Source organism: Mustela putorius, unplaced genomic scaffold (genome assembly GCF_011764305.1).
Source record: "Mustela putorius furo isolate JIRA1106 unplaced genomic scaffold, ASM1176430v1.1 tig00003846_pilon_pilon_pilon, whole genome shotgun sequence".
NCBI classification, from domain to species: Eukaryota; Metazoa; Chordata; class Mammalia; order Carnivora; family Mustelidae; genus Mustela; species Mustela putorius.
In genome coordinates, this window is record NW_025421999.1 from 17852488 (window position 1) to 17877849 (window position 25362).

At 38.2% G+C, this 25362-nt stretch overlaps 1 protein-coding gene and 1 non-coding gene across 4 annotated transcripts; both read left to right on the forward strand.

Annotated features, from left to right (window-relative positions):
- Positions 1–982: 982 nt before the first annotated feature.
- Positions 983–25362, forward strand: ELOC (elongin C). Of its 3 annotated transcripts, none has more exons than XM_013061391.2 (4): positions 983–1006; positions 12593–12646; positions 17638–17781; positions 24969–25362. In XM_013061391.2, exons 2-4 carry the CDS (start codon positions 12643–12645, stop codon positions 25157–25159), a joined length of 339 nt encoding a protein of 112 aa, XP_012916845.1. In that variant the 5' UTR covers positions 983–1006; positions 12593–12642; the 3' UTR covers positions 25160–25362. The 3 variants fall into 3 exon arrangements, with proteins under 3 accessions (XP_012916845.1, XP_004762394.1, XP_004762395.1); XM_004762337.3 differs by lacking the exon at positions 983–1006 and adding an exon at positions 1038–1181; XM_004762338.3 differs by lacking the exon at positions 983–1006 and adding an exon at positions 1298–1695.
- Positions 24715–24821, forward strand: LOC123387203. The gene has a single exon (XR_006601529.1). It is a non-coding gene; the product is annotated as a U6 spliceosomal RNA (small nuclear RNA).

Consider the following 25362-nt stretch of genomic DNA (forward strand, 5'->3'; position numbering starts at 1 on the left):
CCTTCAAGCAAAAATTATTAATTAGGTCAACAAATTTTGTTTCCCCTGTATTTATTTTTCCTTTGTGGACCTCGTTAACACAACAGCGCCTATTCGAGCAATTTGAAATGGTGTCTTGGCCCTACATTCCCTTCTTGCCACGGGCTCGTAAACAGAGAACAAACTTTATTTAGCTGTTTCAGCTTTTCTGGAAGGGTAACTGAATTTAACCACAGCAAAGCAAGTGAAAAGGACAGGCCGATCGACGAGCGAGAGAGGGGCTCAAAGAGCGAGAGTGCTGGGGCGTGGAATGTCAAAGAGGTCTCGGAATTCAGCATCCGCGGCAGACGGCTGGAATTTCAGGGCGTGATCTCTGAATCTAGGAAAGTTTGAGCAACCCGGTGGAGGGAGGAGTTGGTAAGGATGGAGAAAGGCCCCAACCCTCTGGGGTGGGGGCGTGGTTAGTTTTCAGTAATAGGTGTCGGGAAGAGAGGAAATGAGGCCCGCCGACTGCGCTAGCCGTAAAGATGCTCTTGCAAATTTTCACAAAAAGACAGATGGTGTTTCTTAAAGAGCACGATCTTGTTAGCATAGAAACCGTACTCCCAATTTTCAATCTTTTCTCAGCAGATTATCTCCGACCCGCAGAAGGACCCCTGGACAAGCTCTAAAATTACTAAAGTCTTAACATTCAACGTGAGAAACTACAAGTCCCAGGATGTAGTGCGGCCGCGGAGAAACAGTGGCCTTCAGAGAAACTACAAATCCCAGGATGCAGTGCTGCCTCGGACACCCCCCCCCCCCCAGTCCCCCCGAGCACCTCTTTGAGAATGATGTCCCGGTAGAAATAGTATCAGAGTCGGTGCTGCATGCTGGGAAGCAGAAGACCCAGAACTGGATTGGTTGGGATTTGCAAATAACCGCGGTCCTCCGAGGTTGGCCAGTGGTACTGTAGGAGAAGGGAGGGGGGCGCTGCGCACTTCCTGTAGACGGAAGCGGGTAACAGACGGCGTCCCCGCCTCACCAGGTACCAATCTCCCGCGCGTCGCAGAAAGCATCCGTGACCCGGCGGAAGTGATTCCTTTAACTGCCCCGGAACCCACGGCGGCAGGCAGCTGGGGTGGGGGGGTGGCCCTGGAGTAGGGGCTGTGGCGGTGCGCGGGGACCCGGCGCGGTGGCTGTCGTGGCTGCAGGACTGACGAGTGAGTCTCGGGCTGGGGTGGGAACGGAACTCCGGATCCGCGTGGGAGACAAGGCAGGCTCGTACTGGGCGCGCTCGCGATCCACCCCTTCCCATTTGGGCGGGGAAGGAACGGAAGCTCTTAACCTCCCCGGGCCTTCTCAGCTCCTGGTTTGGGGGAGGGGAGAAGAGGGCGGCGGGACCTTTCTAGGCGCTGCTTGGTGGGCTCGGGAGAGGGCGAAAGGAGGGGCGGCGGCCAGCGAGTCTGGGCCTTCCCGGGGCTGAGCGCCGGGAGGGTGGAGTTAGGAGCATGGCAGCCCAGTCGCCCTTCCTTTCTGCTTTCCCCGTGTGCACTCAGATGCGTCCTTTTTTTGGAGTCGGTCCCCAGTCAGAGGAGTGACTCTCACAGTCGCAGCCCTCTTTTTCCAGCGGCAGGACCCCGGGACGTTTACCTTCTGGGCAACTTGTCGGACGATCTGTGCCCGACTTGATAGTTTGGGACTGTCGTGCATCTGCTTTCCAGTTTTGTCTGAAAGGTATCTAGTACAGTGGCCGTTGAGTTTATCTTATGGAACTGAAATCTCTTTCGTAAGATACAGTTGTAAAGTTCATGCCATTCGTGCGAGCATTTCTACTTTGCATTTTACTTTTTCAGGTTTGTGTAGAAAACAACCGAAATCCTTTAGTTTGAGTTTTAAAATCCTTTTTTTCAAACTGCTAAATCGCTTTTTGATCCTCAAATAGTTGTTTCCTTTTCTGTTTAGTAGACTAAGATGATAAACGAGATGATCTCGTTTACATTATATTTGTAATTCATGATGTTGAAAGATTACAGTTCACACATGGATTCATTCATTCTGGAAACAAAATGGTAAGGAAACAGCTCTGAGCCCTCTCATGGTGGATATTTATTTATTGCCAGTGGTGATCTTGCGTTCATGTTTAATTTTTAATGGCTATTATTTTTTTTCCCTAAGTATGAAATTAAACTAGTAACTACCATTTCAAAATATATATTTTTATAAGTATGTTTATTTCACCTTGTAGATGCCAGTTTCATTACCTTTATAATAATTCTGTAACGTAATTAGACAGTAGCAGAAGTTATAGTGAGCCTTGTATATCAAGCTCTAAAGTAACATTTGAGTGTACCTTATAAAGTGCTTTTTGGGTGTTTGGTTTTTTTAATACAGATTTTTCAGTACTATTAAGTAATCTGGAAGCTTTTTGCATTTATACTGATAAGTGTACATGGATTTTAGTTGTTAATAAGGATTTACTCTTCCATTATTAAGTAAGATCAGGAAAAGCCCATGGAGTGATGCCTGAAATTTCAAGCCTTGGTGACTAAGATAATAATAGTACCATTCACTCAAGAAATACTTGTTGAGCACCTGCTATATGCTAGCTATTTTACCAGGCCTGCCTTCGTGGAGCTTGGGGAAAGAGAGGAGATGCAATAAGTATATATATAAGCAAATATAGTTTCAAGTGGTGATAAATGTGAAGAAATTAGGTCAAGATTAGAGTTATGTTGAGTCAAATTAGGTGATTAGGGTAGGGGTGTCTAATTTTGATAGGGGAGTGAACAAGGAAGACCTGCCTCTCTCAGGGAATATGGAAGAGCTTTTAAGATAACAGTAACTATAAATGTATAATGTATATGTATAAATCTAAAGACTTTAAGAAACGAATGAACTTAACCTATTATGATACTAAAATGGCCAATATACAGTATAGGTGGAGCATAGTTAAATAAGAATGATGAGAAATAAAATAGAGTACTTAGCTAAGTCTGAATAATTACAACTTTATAGTCCTTTTTCTGTTTGTAATGAGAGGGCATTAGAGGATTTTGTGCAGGGGAATGATACCTGATTTCTGTTCTTGATGACTACTTACTAGGTGGCAAATAGACCAGTTGGAGGAAAGTAAGGAAACGAGTTCCTATGGAGGCTTGTAGTAGTCCAATTGAGAAGTGGTAGCTTGAACTAGAGATGTAAGGTAAAAGTTTGTGAGGAATGGTGTGATCTGGAGTATAATTAAAGATGGAGCCAGGTAGGTCTTGCCTTCACCCCAGGACAGAAAAAAAATTGAGAATTAACTATTTTGCCTGAGCATCTGGGTGAACAGTAGTACCATTTACTGAAATACGGAATACACTGATTTCTGAGGAATAAATTGAGAGTTTTGTATAGGAATAAATGAGGACTTTCATAATTATTATCAAGTAGGCAAGTTGGAGATCCACAACTGTTACTCAGGGGTAAAGTCAAGCTAGGAAGGAAGATTATCTGGGGGTCTTTTTTTTTTTTTAAGATTTTATTTATTCATTTGAGAGAGAGCACAGGCAGAGGGAGAGGGAGAAGCAGACTCCCCACTGAGCAGGGAGCCCATTTTGGGGCTCAGTCCCAAGACACAGAGATCATGACCTGAGTTGAAGGCAGACACTTAACCATCTGAGCCAGCCAGGTGCCCCTGGGGGTCATTTTTAATGGGTAATATTTAAGCCTGTGGACTAGAGGACATCAAGTGGAGAGGATTAATGGAGAAGAGGGCAGATGACTGGGAGCAGCAAGCAGGGATGGAAGCAGAAAAGCCAGGAGGGTATGGCATCTGTAATACTAAGGGAAGAAGCTGTTCGGGGAAGGAGGGGAGTAGTCATCTATAAAACCCAACTAAGAGTTAGATAAGGATTAAAAATTCACCATGAAAGCAAGTAAAGTAATAGAAATAAGATGAGCCCCTTGAATGTACTAGTGGGCCAGAAGTCTGATCAGAGTGGGTTAAGAAGTGAATGGTAGTGATTATGTAGCATTTTGATGTGCTGATGGGAATAATAACAGCCCAAAGTCCTCAGAGAGGTGTGCTTAAGTGGAAAGGTTGGCCTTGAATAGGAAGGATGGTTTTGGTTGGTTGATTGGTTTTTAAAGATTTTTTATTTATCTGACAGACGCACAAGGAGAGAGGGAACACAGGCAGGGGAAGTGGGAGAAGGAGAAGTAGGCTTCCTGCTGAGCAGAGAGCCTGATGCAGGGCTTGATCCCAGGACCCTGGGATCATGACCTGAGCCGCATGCAGACACTTAACAACTGAACCATCCAGGCGCCCTGGAAGGATGGTTTTTTATTCCATCTTTTTTTTTTTTTTTAAGGTTTTATTTATTCACTTGACCGAGATCACAAGTAGGCAGAGAGGCAGGGAGAGAGAGAGAGAGAGGAGGAAGCAGTTACCCCACAGAGCAGAGAGCCGGATGCGGGGCTCAATCCCAGGACCCTGAGATCATGACCCGAGTTGAAGGCAGAGGCTTAACCCACTGAGCCACCCAGGCATCCCTTTTTTTTTTTTTTTTTTAAGATTTTATTTATTTATTTGACAGAGAGAGAGATCACAAGTAGGCGGAGAGTCAGGCAGAGAGAGAGAGAAGCAGGCTCCCGCTGAGCAAAGAGCCTGATGCGGGGCTCGATCCCAGGACACTGAGATCATGACCTGAGCCGAAGGCAGCGGCTTAATCCACTGAGCCACCCAGGCGCCCCCAGGCATCCCTTTTTTATTCAACTTTTGAAACAGGAGGGTGGACAGGGTGTATGGTATATAGACGCAGGTAGGACGAAGATGGAAAAACAAGGCAATTGAAGTGATAATCTTTCTGTTTTCTTGATAAAATAAGTTGTCAGGGCAAGGAGGAGGAGAAGGTATTGGAGATTTAGGAGAAGCTAGGATTTTTTCAGAGTAGAAAAACTAGTTTACTAGGAGGATTGTTTACTAGGATTTTATAGTATTTAGAATCTATAATTAGATATTACATAGTGGGAATATTTGTTCAAACCTTTTTAACCGAAAACAAAGGAGTTTGAAGATCATTGTCTAAGACAGAGGTTAGGTAGTTTACAGGGGTGAGGCAGACAGACTCCATGGAAGCATGTAGCAGTCTGGAGCCCTGTGCTGTTTGAGGGCAACAACTCTGTTTAATAAAGATGGGAAATTGGGAATTATAGGCATTGGTAGAGGGAGGGGGAATTTCAGATGAGTATTAACATGAAATGGTGGTGCTGAAAGGAACTTTTAGACAGTTTAGTCCATTGTGTTTGAGAGATAAACAGGAGTCTTATCACTTTAACCTATCAGGGTCTCAAGATAGAAATTTGGAGAGTAGAAATTCAGATGTGGACTTGCAGTGACACTGTGGCTTTGTGTACATGCCTTCCCCACCCCTCTCCTGATTTGGCTCATACTGTTTATTTTGCCTGGATCTCCCTCTCCTTCCGGTTCTGCTTGGTAAAAACACCTCCATCCATTGAGACCCAGATCAAAAGCTACTTTCTTTTTGTGGCTGTTCACTTAAAAGTTTCATAGTTCCAGATTTACTTCTTTAGGACTCCCCAAATCCTACTCCCAATCTATTAGTTTCTCCAAACCTAGAGAATTTGGGTCAGTTTAAATTATTAGCATAAGTATCTTTTGAAAGGTTAATGAGACAGAAAAACCACTTGAATTGATATCTAAATTTAAGAAAAATAATAAATTTCTTAAAAATCTTACTCTAACCTTATTCTTTTAATTGAGATCTGATTAACGTATCTTGGAATGCTCAGTGTACCATTTAATTTTCCAGAAAGTTGCCTCATGCTTCTTCCCAATCATTCCTCCAGAAGCAGCAATAAGTTCACCATAAGTTCATTTTGCCTGTTCTGGAATTTCATATAAATGGAATAATGTAGTGTGTACCTTTTTTGTTTTTCCATTCAGTATAATATTTTTGGTATTCACCTATGTCTTGTGTATCAGTAGATCATTCCTTTTTGTTGTGAATGGTATTCCTCTGCACAGATAGATCACAGCCTGTGTGTCGTCAGGCTTCTCATTTATTTTGGGTAAAATTTCTGTGTGAACATTTTTGTAAAAGGTATTTTGTGGGCAGATTATTTCTTGGATTAATACTTAGGAATCCAGTATAAGGATTTACGAAAGTCTTGTTTATCATTTTGCCACTTGTAAATTGACATGAAACAGCTATAACTTACCAAAACATAAATAATCAAGAACCTTCATTCCCAGTGATCTGGAGACCACTTAACATCAGTGTAATGATTGTTGTGGTCTGCACCACCCTGTATAAAAATATTTTTGATTGATCATTTATGGCCAGTCTAAAATAGAGTTCTCAAATATCAGATCTCTGCTAATCAAGATCCCTAAAGCCCCACAGTTGATGACAGGCAGAGGGCTTGTTTTTAGAAACCAAGCCCTGCTAATGAAATATTATAATATAGTTGATTACTGAGTATTCCTAGTTGAGTCATTATTCTAGTAATAAAAACTTGATCATTTAGGACGATTAGGCCATGACTAATTGTTAACCATCAAAAACAGATCGGAAATTGTGGTCAGTGCTTTTACTTTAAAGGACCTGATAGACTCCCTTAGTAAAAGCGAAGAACTGCCCTCTTTGATGTACTGTAGACTGCCACTGAGAACAAAACTTGTTCTTCAACTTGGGTGTTTGGGAACAAGTTTTAACCCTAGGAGATTTGAGGACATTATCAAACAAACATTTTCAGATAACTGATTTAGTTCTAGGAAACATAAAATTCCAGAAATCATGTACAGGAACACATGCTTCTTGCATTTAATTCGCAGTTTATGATAGTCGGTGCAAAATTGTGAAGACTGATGTTTTTTTAGTAACCATAATTTCATAAAATGTGACTATGTCCTCGAAGTCTTTAAAATAAAAATTGTCTTCAGAATTAGAATTCATATTGACTAAATGTTATTGTGAAAGTTAGAATACTGTCTCCTTCTTTAGTCACTCCCTCCCTTCAGTATAGCCCAAAATATTTCCATCAACTTAAATATTTCTTTCCTAGAAAGAATGCCAGCATCATGGGAAAACAAAAACATAATCAATCTTGGTAAAAAAAACAGTGTATCATTGAATAACTTTATTCTGTTAGAAAGCTCAGAATAGTACTATCTGTGTCAGTGGCAGATAACATTATTGTATGAAGCTTCACATTGTTAACATTACCACATAATTACCTTGTATCGATTATCTTTGTCACAAAGAGAAAGGACCTCCTTGCCTTGTGGAAACATCAAGCTAGTAAGCAAGACAAAATATATCTAAAAAGAGAAACAAGCATTTACATCTAATAGTGAAAAAAACTATGAATTCCACAGTGGAGGAAAAATGGGGGAGGGTACCATTTGCTAAAAGTATTAAGACTGCTTACACAAGGGTGCCTGGGTGGCTCAGTGGGTTAAGCCGCTGCCTTCGGCTCAGGTCATGATCTCAGGGTCCTGGGATCGAGCCCTGCATCGGGCTCTCTCTCTGCTCAGCAGGGAGCCCGCTTCCTCCTCTCTCTCTGCCTGCCTCTCTGCCTGCTTGTGATCTTTCTCTGTCAAATAAATAAATAAAATCTTAAAAAAAAAAAAAAAAACTGCTTACACAAGAACTAAATATAGGGGTATTGTTGTGTTAAAAGAGGCCAGAATGAGAATTTTAACTCCTCTTGAGAGCCATAAATCTAGTGACACTATAAGGACATCCTGGGCAGGATAGTTTGATGTCTTCTGATAAACTGGAATTACCTTCTAACTTCTGTCCATTTGTATTACTTTGTTTTCCAAATTAATCCTGGTTTTTACAGAGTTAAGAACTAATCATCAGGCTGACCATTGTTCCCTTATGAGCTGCTTGGTTCTATTACACTTCTTGTTGTTTTGTTTTGTTTTTAAGATTTTATTTATGGAGCACCTGGGTGGCTCAGTTGGTTAAGTGTCTGCCTTCTACTTAGGTCACAATCCCAGGGTTGTGAGATAAAGCCCCATGGGGCTGTCTGCTCAGCAGGGAGCCTGCTTCTCCCTCTCCCTGCTGCTCAGCCTGCTTGTGCTGTCTCTCCCCCCGCCAAGCTCTCTATCAAATAAGTAAATAAATACAATCTTTAAAGAAAAAAAAATTCATAATGGTCTTTAAAAAAAAAAAGATTTATTTAGAGAGAGAGAGCGCGCAGCTGCTCACAAGAGTGAGTTGGGGGAGGGGATGTGGGGGAGAGAGAATCCCAAGCACAGAGCCCCATGCAGGGCTCGATCCCAAGATCACACCTGACAGCCACCAAAGTGCCCCCCTTTTTTAAATATTTATTTATATAAGTAATCTTTATACCAAACATGGGGCTCAAACTCACAACCCAGAGATCAAGAGTCACATGCTTTTCTAACTGAGCCAGCCAAGTGTCCCTATTTGTTTTTGTTTAAAAATCAAATTTAGGGGCGCCTGGGTGGCTCAGTGGGTTAAGCCACTGCCTTCAGCTCGGGTCATGATCTCAGGGTCCTGGGATCGAGTACCATATCGGGCTCTCTGCTCAGCAGGGAGCCTGCTTCCCTCTCTCTCTGCCTGCCTCTCCATCTACTTGTGATTTCTCTCTGTCAAATAAATAAATAAAATCTTTTAAAAAATAAATAAATAAATAAAAATCAAATTTAGGGGGATGCCTGGGTGGCTGGTTGTGTTAACTATCTGCCTTCGGCCAGGTCCTAGGATCGAGTCCCACATCGGTAAGAAGTAGCCTGCTTCTCCCTCTGACTGCTGCTCACCCTGCTTGCACTCTCTCTCTCTCTCTCTCTCTCTCTCTCTCACAACTTAAATAAAATCTTAAAAATAAAAAAGAAATTTAGGGATACTTGGGCGGCTCATTCAAGTGTCTGCCTTTTGGCTCAGGTCATTGAGCCCCGTTGTGGGGCTCTCTGCTCAGCTGCAAGTCTGCTTCTCCCTCTTTTTCTGTCCCTCCCCCTTACTTGTGCTCGTTCACTTGCTCTCTTTCATATAAAATCTTTAAAAATAAATAAATAGGGGCGCCTGGATGGCTCATTCGTTAAGCGTCTGCCTTCGGCTCAGGTCATGATCCCGGGGTCCTGAGATCAAACCCCACATCTTGTTCCCTGCTCCATGGGAAGCCTGCTTCTCCCTCTCCCACTCCCCTGTTTGTATTCCCTCTCTCACTGTGTCTCTCTGTCAAATAAATAAAAATCTTTTATAAGTAAATACATAAGTAAAATCTAATTTAAAATCATAGTTTTCAAAAAAAACAGTTTTCTAATAATTTACACTTTTAAACATGTATTTTGGTGCATTTTATGTATTCTGCAGAAAATATGACTAATAGGCAAGAAACCACTTACTTTACATAAATAACACCAAACTATACCTATCATTCTAATCTGCTTTTTATAAAAAATTAAGTTTATCCTGGTGGTAATTCCATGTTGTTACACCCATAGATTTAACTTTTTCCTTTTCACCACTCCTAGTAAATATTAATAATTATAGACACTATTTCTATATAGTTCGTTCCCTAATTGATGAACTTTTTTTAGCATATTTTCAGTTTTTCATTTGTATACTATTATAGTCCGTATCCTTCTACTTGCCTTTGCACACAAGGCTAGTGTTTTTTTAAAGTAGATACCAATAATCGCTAGCCTTCTGATGATTCTGCTGTTGCCCTCCAAAAACTGTTGTGCTGTTTATTTAGTATTTCCCTTTTTCCCTCTCCTCCAACACTTGATTCTTAACACATCTTAATGTTTTAGTTTGCATGTTCCATGATTACTGTTGGGATCAAGCATTTTTGTACAGGTCTATGAGTTATTTGCATTTTTTCTTCTATTTTTCTATATTTGGTTCTTTAATCCATAGCATACTTTTGTGAGTAATGTCAGACACCTAACCTTCTTACTTTTTCTAAGTAAATAGCCAATGTAAAAAGAAAGATAAAAAGAATAGATTTGCAGCTGTTGCTGTCATCTGCTTAATAATCCAAACAAATCAATTGAAAAACTGTTAGTACTAATAAGAGAGTTCTGCAAAGATGATGGGATACAAAATCAACTTTTAATGGATTTAAAAGCTTTTTTTAAAAACACCAGCAATAATCTTTCAGAAAATATAATGGGAAAACAGAGGGCATTCATAATAAAAACTGTAAAGTACCAAAAGTCCACCAAACAGGAAGTGTGTAATGATAAAATGAGACTTTAGCAAAACATGAGATATTTAGCAAATATGTTTATCACACTATTATAGTGAAAATAGTGAATATTTTGGTCAGATATAAAAAGATTAGTGAGACAGAATATAGTCTAGAAATTCCTGTGATAATATAGTAAATGATAATGATAGCATTTCAAATTCAAAGGATGGACTGTTCAAAGATCTTTTCAGTGTTCAGTGATACTAGATTCAAAACTGATTTCAGTGTAGCTGCTAGCCTCATCTAGAATTTCTGTTTGTTACTAAAAAATAAAAAACTCTAAAAGAGTAATGTTCATATGTAACACTGTAAAAGCAGAATAACATCCAAGGACTTTTTGTTCATGCTTTATCTTCTGCCTAGAACTATTTTCAGCTTACTGTTCAAACACTGCCTCTACATACTAATTCAAATTTCCAGACCTCAGGTATAGAAGAGATCAAATGCTTACACTGAGATTTTCTAACCCCAAACTTGGATGTCTATAGATATTCCAGATTTAATCGTATTTTAAATATTTTTAACTTCTACATAAGAATTAGGATTTACTTTTAACTGTTAATGTTAATTTACTGTTTTCTTAGTGAGTCCCTTCTCCACCTTTGTCATATAAATGGTGAGATTGATTTACTATATTAAGAAGTCTATAGAGAAGCTGTTGCTACCCAGAGGGCTTCTAAGATGTGACTTTGCATGGTTGCTTAGCTACTGCTAGTTAAATAAACGTCCTAGATGTTTTGCTCTAGAGATTTTCCAGATAGAAACTTGGCACTTGAAGTTCTTCTAGCACTTTCCTTTTTCGTTTTTTTTTTTTTAGAAGAAAGATTACAAAGCAGTGAACAGAAAAAAATAATAATGACCGATGAATTTTTGTTTACTATTCTTCTTATAAAGTGACATAGTACTGTTTAAGTTTTAGATAAATATCTAAGGATCTGTATGAGCAGCTCTTAACAGTAGTAGAAAAGTTTTAATGGGAGCCAGAATTGTTTACCGTGGTAATATGGAATAATGGAAAGTGGTGTTTGCTCTAAAGCAAACCTACCTAGCTTTAAATCCTTATGCTGCCACGTAAGCTGTAGAAGCTTTAAGCCAGTGGCAACCTCTTACTGTTTCTTCACCTCTAAAGTGGGAATAATAATTCCCTTGTGTAAGTGTTATTTTAAAATAATGTACGCAAGTCATGTAAGGCGATGTTTACCACTCATTAGCCCCTCAAATTGTTGGTAATGATGTAACATTGCCGCTGTTGCCCTTACCTCTTATTAGATATGGTACTTTAAATATTCCCCTCCATGCTTGGTATTCTAGACTAATAGATTTGATTCCTACTTCACTCTGTCATTACCTGGAACAAATCATTCAGCCCCCATATACGTTAGTGATGCTACCACTTTTAAGAGGAGGGATTACACAGTTTATCTCCAGGTTTCTTTCCTGCTCTAAAATGTTATGGTTCATTTTCTTGGCCCTTTCTTTAAAGCTAGAATAAAATTCTGGTTAGGGATTTCTCACAGAACAGGATCTTTTCCTGTTAATAACATAAATATATTGGTTTAAGTGAAATGCTCCTTGAAAAAATGATATGAAAATTAAAATTATTCAACATGAGCCCTTTTCCTTTAGCATTCATCTTATTTCGTAAGATTTAAGATTTCTCGGGATACCTGGGTGGTTCATTAAGTTAAGCATCTACCTTTAGCTCATGATTTCAGGGTCCTGGTATTGAGCCCCACACTGGGCTCCCTGCTCAGTGGGGAGTCTTCTACACCCTCTTCCTCTGATCCTCCTCCCTGCTTGTGTTCTCTCTCTGTCTCAAATAAATAAAAACGTCTAAAAACTTTTAAAATTTCTTAAAATAGTAAAGATTTGCTACCACTTCGCTGTTAAATTTCAGAACTTTGATAACCTTTTGCATCAAGGATGGCCCAGTAAAATGCATTATAAATGCCACACTTTTTTTTATAAGACAAGGACAAGCCCTTTTATGAAGGCTACATCATGTCCTTGGATTTATCATATTGTCATTCATTCAGCAAATATGTGCCTTAGTTTCCACTACTATCTAGTAGATATAAATATACAAAGAGATGATTAAGGCCAGCAGTCTCCTTCAAGTTCAGTTCAACTCTTAAGGAACAACATCTGTATTTTTAAATAATTTTCACAATAGTTAAGGGGGGAAAAAAACAAATCTATGTTTAGACTACTACTCTGAAGGTGATCATCTTTTCTCAGATGTTCAGAAACTTGATACTGTTCCATATTAATGGTGGCTGGGAAACTCTTACATAGCAGAGAGAGTCCTTGAATTTGTAATACCAAGGACGTTAAATAGTAATGGGTGAAAACATATTACTCCAGAATTAATCTTAAAATAGTGTTGTTATATTTTCAGGAAACTACCAAAGTTCCTGTGGAAGTAAAGTAGAATTTCATAAGAACATAATGGGTAAGTTATATAAAGTAATTTTATATTTCAACTAGTAGAAGCTGGTTTTTTTTCCTCAAAGATAGACCTTTTACATTGGTGAATGCAAGTAAAAAAATGATCAGACTAGATTAAAATTAGTTAAATCCACAGCATTTGTTTACCAGAGGTATACCTCAGCAATACTGTGGGTTTGATTCCAGGCCACAGCAATAAAGCAAGTCAAATGAATTTTTTGGTTTCCTGTTTGTAAAAATTAGGTTTATATTGTGCTATAGTCTAGTAGCATTATGTGTAAAAATAGATGTATAGTACCTTAATTAAATTTTTATTTAAATTTATTATTTATTTATTTATTTTATTTAACTTTATTGCCAAAAAATGCTAATCATCTGAGCTTTTAGTGAGTCATCACAGATCACCATAACAAAAACAATAATGAAAAGTTTGAAGTATTGCCAGAATTACAAAAACATGACACAGACACAAAGTGAGAAGTGCTATTGGAAAATGGCACCAGCAGACTTGTTCAGTGCAGGGTAGCCACATACCTTCAGTTTGTAAAAAGTGCAAACACACAATAAAACAATGCACAGTAAAGGTATGCCTGTATTTATTTTTGAAAGGCAGATAAGTAATATTTTGGGCCAAGTATAATTTGTGATTCCTAGTAAGTAATAGCAACTTAAATTAGAAACTTTCCCAACAAACATAAAAAGTGCTTTAAATTCTTGCAAAAAATGCAAGAATTATAAATTTAATTGAAAATTGTTTTTATTTCCTAAGAGATGGGCAAAACCTGCTAAATATTTGTATGCTTGAGTAGTCTATAATTTACAAGTTACTTGCATCCTTATGAGTCTCCCAGCTTTTTATTATGAAAAATTGCAGAAATGATACACTATGTAGCCTTCAGTGATTGCTAATGCTTTGCCACATTTGCTTTCCTTGTGTGTGTTATATTTATATACCCATATACACACACATGCGTATTTTTCTGTACCATTTCACTTCACACCTAAATACTGGGGTAGGCTTCTCATAATTAGGTCCACATTCAGAATTTCCCAGTTGTGTCAGTAGTGTTCTTTATAGCAAGTATGTTATAGACATACCTTGTTTTATTGTGCTTCGTATTGCGTTTTGCAGATACTGCGTGTTGGTTTTTTTTTTTTGGTTTTTTTTTTTACAAATTGAAGATTTGTGGCCACCCTGTGTGGACCACATCTGTTGGTCCCATTTTTCTAACAGCAGTTGCTCATTTCATATCTCTCACATTTTGGTAATTCTCACAATATTTCACTTTTTCACTATTAATTATATTTGTTATGATGGTCAGTGATCTTTGATGTTATTATGGTAGTTGTTGTGACATCCCATGAACTGTGCCCACAGAGATGGGGAACTTAATCAATACATGCTGTATGTGTTCTCACTGCTGCACCAGCCAGGTCTTCCTTTATTTCTTCAGACCACCCTATTCCCTAAGACAGGAAAATTGAAATTAGGTTAATTAATGAATTAGTAGGCTAATTAATGACCTTTAAGTATTCAGGTGAAATACTTCTCTCACTTTCAGTCAAAAGCAAGAGATGGTTAAACTTAGTGAGGAAAGCATGTCAAAAGCTGAGACAGGCTGAAAGCTATGCCCTTTGTGCCAAACAGTTGGCCAGGGTGTGAATGCAAAAGAAAGGTTCTTGAAGGAAATAAAAAGTGCTACTCTGGTGGACAGGTGAATAATAAAAAAGTAAAACAGAGTTATCACTGATGGAGAAAGTCTGAGTGGTCTGTATAGAAGATCAAAGCAGCCACAACAGTTCCTTAAACCAAAGCCTAATCAATAGCAAGGCCCTGACTCTTCAATTCTGTGGAGGCTGAGAGAGGTTGAGGAAGCTGTAAAAGAAAAGTCTGAAGCTAGCAAAAGCTGGCTCATAAGGCTTAAGGACAAAAGCTGTCTCTGTGACATAAAACTGAAGGTAAAGCAGCAAGTGCTGATGCCGAATCTACAGCAAGTTTCCCAAATCCAGCTAAGGTAATTAATGAGGATGGCTACGCTAAACAGCAGATCTTCAATGGAGGTGGAACACCTCGTATTGGAAAAAGATGCCATCTGGAACTTTCATAGCTAGAGAGAAAATTCAGTCCCTGGCTTCACATCTTCAAAGGACAGGCTGACTCTTGTCAGGGACTAATGCAGCTGGTGATTTTCAGTAGAAGCCAGTGCTCACTGACCTTTCCAAAAATTCTAGAGCCCAGAATTATGTTAGATCTACTCTGCCTGTGCTTCATAAATGGAACAACAAAGCCTGGATGATAGCACATCTGTTTACAGCATGGTTTACTGAATATTTTAAGCCTACTCTTATTACTTAAGCAATCTATCTCGTAAGGTATAGCTGCCACAGTTGATGATTCTTCTGCTGCATCTGGGCAAAGTAAACTGAAAACCTGGAAAAGATTCATCCGTTCTAGATGCCATTAAGAATACATGTGAACCTGGGGTGCCTGGATGGCTCAGTCCTTAAGCTTCTGCCTTCAGCTCAGGTCATTTCTGGGATGGAGCCATGAGGCTCCCTGCTGGGCAGGGAACCTGCTTCTCCCTCTTCCACTCCCCCTGCCTGCATTCCTTCTCTCACTGTATCTCTGTCAAATAAATAAAAATAAAATCTTAAAAAAAAAAAGAATACATATGATTCATGGAAAGAGGTCAACATATCAACAAGATTGTGGAAGGAATTGATTCCAGCCCTCATGGATGACTTTGAGGGGTTCAGGACTTCAGTGTAAGAAGTAAATGCAGATGTGGTAGAAACAGCAACAACTAGAATCAGGAGTGGAACCTGAAGATGTGAGTGAATTGCTGCAGTTTCATGGTCAAACTTGAATGGATGAGTTGCATCGAATGGAAGAGCAAAGGAGGTGGTTTCTTGAGATGGAATCTACTCCTAGTAAAGATGCTGTGATGACTGTTGAAATGACAACAAAGGAATTAGGATATTAACTTAGTCGATAAAGCAATGGCAGGGTCTGAGAGGATTTACTCTGATTTTGAAAGAGGTTCTGTGGATCAAATGCTGTCAAACAGCATCACATGCGACAGAGAAATCGTTCCTAAAAGAGTTAATCAATGCAGCAGACTTCTCTTTTGTCTTGTTTTAAGAAATTGCCACAGCCACCCTAGCCTTCTGCAACCACAACCGTGATCATTCAGTGACCATCAGCATTAAAGCAGGACCCTCCACTGGCAAAAAGGTTACTACTCACTGAAAACTCAGACAGTGGTTAGCATTTTTTAGCAAGAAAGAATTTTTTTTTTACGATTAGATTTATTTTTTGACAATAAGAGATCACAAGTAGGCAGAGAGAGAGGAGGAAGCCGACTCCCTACTGAGGAGAGCGCCTGATGCAAGGCTTGATCCTAGGACCCTGGGATTATGACCTGAGCCGAAGGCAGAGTCTTTAACCCACTGAGCCACCCAGGCGCTCCAGCAATAAAGTATTTTTATTTATTTATTTATTTATTTTTTTTTTTTTTTAAAGATTTTATTTATTTATTTGACAGAGAGAGATCACAAGTAGATGGAGAGGCAGGCAGAGAGAGAGAGGGAAGCAGGCTCCCTGCTGAGCAGAGAGCCCGATGCGGGACTTGATCCCAGGACCCTGAGATCATGACCTGAGCCGAAGGCAGTGGCTTAACCCACTGAGCCACCCAGGCGCCCAATAAAGTATTTTTAAATTAAGGTATAAACATTTTTGTTTTAGACATAATGATACTGCAAACTTAATAGACTATAGTATGCTGTAAACATAACATTTTTATATCCACTGGGAAACTGGAAAATTCATTTGACACACCTTTGAGTTAGTTGCTTTATTGTGTGGTCTAGAACTGAGTATCTCCAAGGTATCCCTGTGTTTTATATCCAGGATCCAATCAAGGATCACTTACTGTGTTAATTTGTTTCTTTAGTCTCTTTTAAGTAGTTCCCTACTTTGGGGGACATGAGGAGTGAAGTCTTTCATGACACTTTAAAATTTAGATTTATCTGAATGTTTACTCCTGATTAGATTCAGATTAGACATTTTAGGCAGCAGTAGTACATAAATGATTTTTATATTTGTTAATCTTAATTTGAGGGATTTTTAAATTAACTATTAACATGAATAAATAAATGGATCTTTGTAGCTTGAATACTTTATCCTCTGTGCTTCTTTTGTTATTCTAAAAATTTTAAATTTTTAGAATAAGCCTGAAGATATTTTCTTTCGGATATTTGTAATCATAAAAATTAAAATTTTCTGTGTAAGTTATAGGTGTTAGAAAGCTCTTAAAAGGATATACAAAAAATACATATTCCCAAAAAAGTTATATTGAGCTAGCTACTGTGGCTGAAGCTAGTGTGGTGGCAGTGAGGGTAGCTGGCAGTAGAGTTAACATCTACACTATCTCCTCACCTCTACTTTGAATTTCAAAGACTGGTATTTGTCTATATTCCTTACTTCAGTCATGTAGTCATTTAAAATCAGCAATAAAAGCTTTTGATCATTATTTTTATGGATCAAGAGTAAAGATTCTGATTAAAGAGAAGCCCTAACTTTAAGAATTAGCAGCTTTGTCAGAGAAGTTGAAATCATATGACATACATTCTTTCATAAATGTACATAATACATCTTATGTTAAACATGAGTATTCCCCATGATTTAAAGTTTTACTATTTGAAAATTTGTTTAAGCTTTCAAATTTGGACATGTTGCTGTGTTCACAAAAAAAAAAAAAATGTTAATACTTCCTTGAAGAATACTGGTAAATTTTTATCCAAAGTAACATCCTTGAATGTAATTTATTCTGACATTGGAATGTGTTCAGGTAATAATAAAACAAAGAGTTAAAAAATCTTAAAATCTTGGTAGGTGTTACCATCCAGAAATGTTTCTCTTTTGAGTTAGTCAAATACTAACCTTGGTAAACCTATTTATTTTTAATTTTGTGATTGAAAAATCATTTACTTTAGATGGAGAAGAGAAAACCTATGGTGGGTGTGAAGGCCCTGATGCCATGTATGTCAAATTGATATCTTCGGATGGTCATGAATTTATTGTAAAAAGAGAACATGCACTAACATCCGGAACAATAAAAGCCATGTTGAGTGGCCCAGGTAGGTACATTCCTTTCTTTTCTGTTAATAAATCTTCACTATTAATGTGTTTTTACTTGAATTAAGTGACTCATAACATTAAATGAGACAATAACTGTTCTCACATTATTGCATGATTATGTTGCTTTGGAAAAATTGATTTCTGCCAGTTCCTGTTTTCAGGAACTCAGGAACCCCTCCTAGGAAGGGCTCTTTTCCCTACCTTAGTTACCATCGTTAATCTCCTCACCACAGAAGGACACTATTGGTGATTTGTGCTCATAATTACATATACAGTTTATTTTTTTAGAAGTTACCACTTCCCAAACATCTATTCTTAACATTCTCTTTCTTTCTTTCTTTCTTTCTTTGTTCCTTTAAGATAATTTTTTTTTTACCTCAAAGAAATTTTTTTTTTGAGGCTTGGAATTTTCTAGAGCATGAACAATACTGTGTTCAACTTTTGAAGGAACTACCAAAATGCACAGTAGATGCACCATCTTACATTCCTACCACCATTGTATGAGTATTCTAGTTTCTCCACATTTTCACTGACATTTATGTTCCTATTTTTTGATTCTAGCCATCCGAACAGGTGTGAAGTGGTTTCTCCTGTTTTTTATTTTTGGGTTTTTTCCTTAAGATTTTTATTTATTTATTTATTTGACAGAGGGAGAGAGATTACAAGTAGGCAAAGAGGCAGACAGAGGGGGAGGAGGGCAAAGCAGGCTCCCTGCTAAACAGAGAGCCTGATGCAGGGCTTGATCCCAGGACCCTGGCTTAAGCCACTGAGCAGAGCAGAGGTTTAACCCACTGAGCCACCCAGGCACCCCTCTCCTAGTATTTTGTTTCAAGATTGATTTATTTAAGAGAGAGCATGAGCAAGGGAAGGGGCAGAGGGAAAGGAAGAGAGAGAATCTTAAGCAGGCTCCCCGCTATGCATGGAGCCCAATGCAGGGCTCAGTCTCAAAACCCTGAGATCATGACCTGAGCGGAAACCAAGAGTCAGATGCCTAACTGACTGAACCTTCCAGGCACTCTTCATTGTATTTTGGATTAACATTTCCCTAAGGACTTGTTAGGGAAATGCTGAACATCGCTTCTGGTGTTTGCTATATATTTGCATATCATCTTTGGAGAAATGTTTATTCAAATCTGTTAAATATTTTTCAGTTCTGCTGTGAGTCTTTTTGTTACTAGTCATAGAGTTTTTCATAAATTCTGGACCCTAACCCCTTATTAGACATCATTTACAAATACTTTCTTATAACAGTTCTATGATTTTATTTATTTTTAAAGATTTTACCTATTTATTTGACAGAGAGAGCACAGGCAAGGGGAGCAGCAGGCAGAGGGAGAGGGAGAAGCAGGCTCCCTGCTGAGCAAGGAGCCCTGCTGAACTCAGTCCCAGGACCCTGGGATCATGCCATGAGCCAGAGGCAGACCTTAACCAACTGAGCCACCCAGGCCTCCACAGTTCTGTGATTTAAGCTGTTAGATTTAGGTCTTTGATTTTAAGTTAATTTTTGTATATGGTGTGAGGTAATGACTCAGCCTCATTCCTTCTTACACGGGCTTCCCAGTACCATTTGTTAAAGAGACTATTTTTTCCCCCATTTAAGGGTCTTGGCACCTTATTGAAAATAAGTTAACCATAGCTATATGGGTTTATTTATGGGTTCTCAACTCTCTTGCATTGAGAGTCCTTTTTTTTCTTTTCTTTTTTTTTTTTTTTAAGTCATCTCTACACTTAGTGTGGGGCTTGAACTCAAAACCCTGACATCAAGAGTTGCATGCTCTACCCACTGAGCCTATCAGGTGCCCCATTCCATTGATTTATTCTTGTGCTAATGCCACAGTATTTCCATTACTGTAGCTTTGGAGTAAGCTGTGAAATGGGGAAGTGTGAGGCCTCTAATTTTATCTTACTTTTTCAAGATTGTTTTGGCTATTTGAGGTCCCTTGTTTGTATTGGGGTTTTTTTGTTTGTTTTGTGTTTTGTTTGTTTGTTTGTTTGTTTGTTTTTAGTTTTGATTTAAATTCCAGTTAGTTACTGTACAGCATGATACTAGTTTCAGGTGTACAATACAGTGATTCAGCACTTCCATACAACACCTAGTGCTCATCACAAGTACATGCCTTAGTTCCCATCACCTGTTTAACCCATCCTCCTACCCACCTCCCTTCTAGTCACCATCAGTTTGTTCTCTGAAGTTAGGAGTCTGTTTCTTGCTTTGCCTCTCTACTTTTCCCCCCCTTTGCTCGTTTGGTTTTTTTCTTAAATTCCATACAAGAGTGAAATAGTATGGTATTTTCTATCTCTAACTTATTTTGCTTAGCATAATACTCTAACTTCATCTGTGTTATTGCAAATGACAGGATTTAATTTTTTATGGCTGAGTAATAGTCCAGTTTGTGTGTGTGTGTGTGTGTGTGTGTACACATAGACAAATACACACCACATACCACATCTTTATCCATTTATTAGTTAGTGGATACTTGGACTCTTTCCATAGTTTGGCTGTGGTAAATAATGCTGCTATAAATATTGGGATGCATGTATCCCTTTGAATTGGTATTTTTGTATTCTTTGGGTAAAAACATAGTAGTGCGGTTGCTGATCATAAGGTAGTTCTATTTTTAACTTTTTGAGGAACCTCCATACTGTTTTCCAGAATGACTGTACCAGTCTGCATTCCCACCAACAGTGCAAAAAGAGTCCCCTTTTTCCAAATCCTTGCCAACACCTGTTGTTTATTATGTTGTTGACTTTATCCATTCTTTTTTTTTATTTTTTTAGATTTTTTTTTTAGGGAGAGAGGGAGCATGTGAGCACAAATAAACAGAACGGCAGGCAGAGGTAGAGGGAAAAGCAAGCTCCCCGCTGAGCAGAGAGCCCAGTGGGGGCTTGATCTCAGGACCCTAAGATCATGACCTGAGCTGAAGGCAGATGCTTAACTGACTGAACCACCCAGAATTTAGCCATTCTGACAGATGTGATACTTCATTGTAGTTTTTATTTGCATTTCCCTTATAATGAGGGATATTGAGTATCTTTTCATGTGTCTGTTGGCCATCTGTGTCTTTTTTTTTTTTTTTTTTTTTAAGATTTGTATTTATTTATTTGACAGAGAGAGATCACAAGTAGGCAGAGATGCAGGCAGAGAGAGGAGGAAGCAGGCTCCCCACAGAGCAGAGAGCTCCACAGAGCTCCCCCAACTCGGGGCTTGATTCAGAACCCTGGTATCATGACCTGAGCCAAAGGCAGAGGCTTAACCCACTGAGCCACCCAGATGCCCCCATCTGTGTCTTCTTTGGGAAAATGTGTATTCATGTCTTCTGTCCGTTTTTTAATTAGATTATTCAGTTTTTCGGGTGTTGAGTTTTATAAGTCCTTTATATATTTTGGTTATTCACCTTTGTCAGGTATGTCATTTATAAGTATCTTCTATTCCATATGTTGCCTTTTAGTTTTGTTGGTTGTTTTTATTTGAGGTCACTTGTAATTCCTTGTCTGTATTTTTTACTATGGAGATTTTAAAACACACACAAAAGTAGAGTAGTATAATACATTTCCATGTACCCATCATCCACCTTCAATTTTATCAATGTTTTGCCAATCTTATTTTCATCTGTTACCATTTTTCTATGAGTATTTCAGGCTGATTATTCCCTGCTAGTGTCATTTGACTTGCAAAATCTATGAAAGTTCCCCAGGACTCTCCCTTTTTTTCAGACCATGAATTTTATGGTGAAACACGGTTATTTGTAAAATGTCCACATCTAAATTAGATTTAATATTTCATCTTGTAAGTTTATAATTACAACTCTAGAGGCTTGATTAGAATCCAGTTCATTTTTCTAGGCAAGAATACTTTATAGGTGGTACCATTCTATTCCTGTTGCCTCAATCTTTTAGTGATGTTGAGATTGATAAGTGAGTTCCAGGGTTAGCAAGCTGATTGATCTATGAACAGTCTGTGGTCAGATTTCCATATAATGCTTTTAGTGTTCATTGTAATTATTGCTGAGATTTACTTCATTTGGAATTACAAAACAGTGCTTTTCTAATTCTTAAAATTTCTTCTGCATTTATTAGTTAGAATTCTTATTATAAAGAACTATTTGGTTATCCTGAAATATAACTCTGAAGAGCAAAGAAAAAATAAATGCTTTTTTTTCCCTTTACATATAATTTTTCAGTGTAATGAAATGATTCTTCAGCATCCTGTAGTAGCAAAGAGTATTTTGGGTTTTGTTTGGATTTTTTTGTGTCTCATTTTCAACTTGTGACTTTTTATTATTTGATGCTTTTTAATCTAGTGCAGTCTTTCTCACTGGTGCTCAAATTGTACCATTTGTTCCATTTTTATGCCAGAAGGAGCCACATCAGGTTGGTCTCATGTCCTTTTGACATGGCTCTGGTAGTCTTGGATAGCTGTACTACTTTCTGTAATAACAAGATTTCTCAGGTTCATTTTTTTTTGTTGTCTTTTTATTTTTTTTAAAGATTTTATTTATTTGACACAGAGAGAGAAAGAATACAAGCAGGTGGAGCAGCAGGCAGAGGGAGAGGAAAAAGCAGGCTCTCCATGGACCAGGGAGCCTGACATGGGGCTTGATCCCAGAATTCTGGGATCATGACCTGAGCCAAAGGCAGCTACTAAATGGTCTGAGCCACCCAGACACCCCTTTCAAGCTCATTTAATAGATTATTCTCTAATCCTGGGGCACCTGAGTGGCTCAGTGGGTTAAAGCCTCTGCCTTTGGCTTGGGTCGTGATCCCAGGGTCCTGGGATCGAGCCCCGAATCAAGCTCTCTGCTCAGCAGGGAGCCTGCTTCCCTTCCTCTCTCTCTGCCTGTCTCTCTGCCTACCTGTGATCTCTGTCTGTCAAATGAATAAATAAAATCTTTTTTTAAAAAAATTATTCTCTAATCATGAAAACAGACATTTTTCCAAAGAGCTGTTTTCTTATAGTGGAAAATAGTACTTAGGAACGCCAGTTTGGTTGCTACCAGTACTCATTGTTCATAGGTTGAATTACTTTTGGACTTCTATACTGGATAGAGCTTGGATGTACTTAGAAAACCAAGGTCATGGAAGTTAATAAATTTTAGTTAATAATATTAAAAGATATTTGGTTTTTGTAAGCTTGATCTCCTTTAGTTTATCTGCAGCCCAAAACTAATGCTTACATCAAAAGGAATGAAGTACTAATACATGCAGCCTTCAAAATATGATAAGTGAAAGGAGCCAGATATAAAAAGTTGCATTTATATGATTCCATTTGTATAAAATATCCAGAATAAATCCATAGAGACAGAAAGATTGGCATTTGCCAGAGGCTGGGGATGGGAAAATGGACAGGAACTGCTTAAAGGGTATGGGCTTTTATGTTGGGATGATGAGAATGTTTTGGAACTGCATAGCAGTGGTGGTTGCACAGTATCATGAACGTACATTGAATTGTATACTCTAAAATGGTTAATTTTATGTTATATGATTTTTACCTCAAAAAACCCTAATGTTTATTTAATATCAAAACTTACTGGGCACCTGAATGGCTCAGTCAGTTAAGCGTCTGCCTTCGGTTCAGGTCATAATCTCAGGGTCCTGAGATCTCAGTGGCAAGCCTGCTTCTCCCTCTCCCTCTGAGATCTCTCTCTTCCTCAAATAAATTTTTAAAATAAATAAATAAATAAAAGCTTACTGTTTGTTGGTAATATTTCATGCAAGAAAGAGAGTTTTAGTCATTGACAAACCAAAATTTACCTCATTGCTATGAATTAATTCTTCATTCAGTCCTGCTCTCCTTTCTTCCCACCCCACCCCCCAACCAGTAGACCGTTATTAGAAAACTTAAAAAAAAAAAACCTACATTCTTAGCATTTTTCCCTTTTATATTGACTATACAATGCTAGTCCTAGACTGCTAAGAACCTGTTTTCTTCCTATAAATGCTAAATACTATAATCTCTATATAGCTAAAGAAATTTTGAGATCATTAAAAAAGTTTATAAAGTGTTACTAAAACAAAGGGAAGTATCTTATGAGGAGCTCTCACTAACATAATCAAAATTTTGAAAACTAAAAGGGGACACAGTAGGTTTGCTTTCTTAAGAAAATGCTTTTAGGGGCACCTGGGTGGCTCAGTGGGTTAAGCCTCTGCCTTTGGTTCAGATTGTGATCCCAGGGTCCTGGGATCGAGCTCCGAGTCGGGGCTCTCTGCTCAGCAGGGAGCCTGCTTCCCCCTCTCTTTCTATCTGTCTCTCTGCCTACTTGCGATCTCTGTCTGTCAAATAAATGAATAAAATCTTTTTAAAAATGCTTTTAAATAGTATTATATTTATTATCTATTTTTACCTGGCAACTCCATATAGCACAGGGCTCCTAATGATCCATAAAGATTTGATTCCTTAAACTGAATCTTCTAAAAGATTTGTCTTTTTTTGTATCCTGTTCACCCTCACTTAATCATGCCACCATGATTCTTAGGAAAAGCTAAAGTGTCCAAAGTCCTGGAAGAAAATTAGAATTTTAAAATTCAGTCTTGATTAATCTCATTTGCAATCTTAATAAATTTTTTTTATATTTATACTCAAATCAATTATGTCTTTCTTTTGATGCTAGTTGGGTTCATTCTTTTCACATTGTATTAGTTTACTAAGACTGCTGTAACAAAGTACCTTGGACAGAGTGATTTAAACAATAGAAGTTTACTTTCTCATAATTCTGAAGGGTAGGAATTTGAGATCAGGGTATCGGTAGGGTTTCTTCTGAGGCCTCTCTTCCTTGCTCTGATGGCTGACTTCTCCCTGTGTTCTTCACATTTTCTTCCTTCTGTGTGGCTTTGACTTAACCACCTGTTCTTAAAAGGTTACCTGTCATATTAGATTAGGGTCCATTCTAATAATCCTGTTTTTTGTCTTAATTACCTCTTCAAAGACCCCATCCATGAGTCATTAAGCAGCATCTATACTAAAACTGGAATAATATAGAGAGGATTAGTATTGCCCCTATGCAAGGATGATACACAAATTTGTGAAGCATTCCGTATTTTTAAAATGTTTTCTGAACAGAAAAAAAAGAGCAGGGAGGAGGAAGTGCCTGTCTCGAAATATGGTCACTTTTGGAAGTACTGAGAGTTAGGACTTCTCAACATGTGAATTCATTCATCCTGTAACAAACATACTCCTTTTCTTTTACAGGTCAGTTTGCTGAGAACGAAACTAATGAAGTCAATTTTAGAGAGATTCCTTCACATGTACTATCAAAAGTATGCATGTATTTTACCTACAAGGTTCGCTACACTAACAGCTCCACAGAGATTCCTGAATTCCCAATTGCACCTGAAATTGCACTGGAACTGCTGATGGCTGCAAACTTCCTAGATTGTTAAATAAAATAAATTATAATAAACTGTTAACTTTTTTCAGTATTTAATACCTGTAGTTCAGTTAGTAATTTTTTCATATATAGCATGTTGCCTGTGTGCAGATTATCTTCTGTTCTTTTGCATAGCAATCAGAGTTGAAATTTGTTTGCTACATCAACAAATTAAGGACATTTTCACAAATTGAGAAATAAACAAATATGCCAATT

Excerpts from the sequence above, each read along its gene's own strand:
- ELOC (XM_013061391.2), top strand. Across the intron at positions 17,782-24,968 it reads AGCCATGTTGAGTGGCCCAG|GTCAGTTTGCTGAGAACGAA; the intron begins GTAGGTACATTC and ends TTTCTTTTACAG.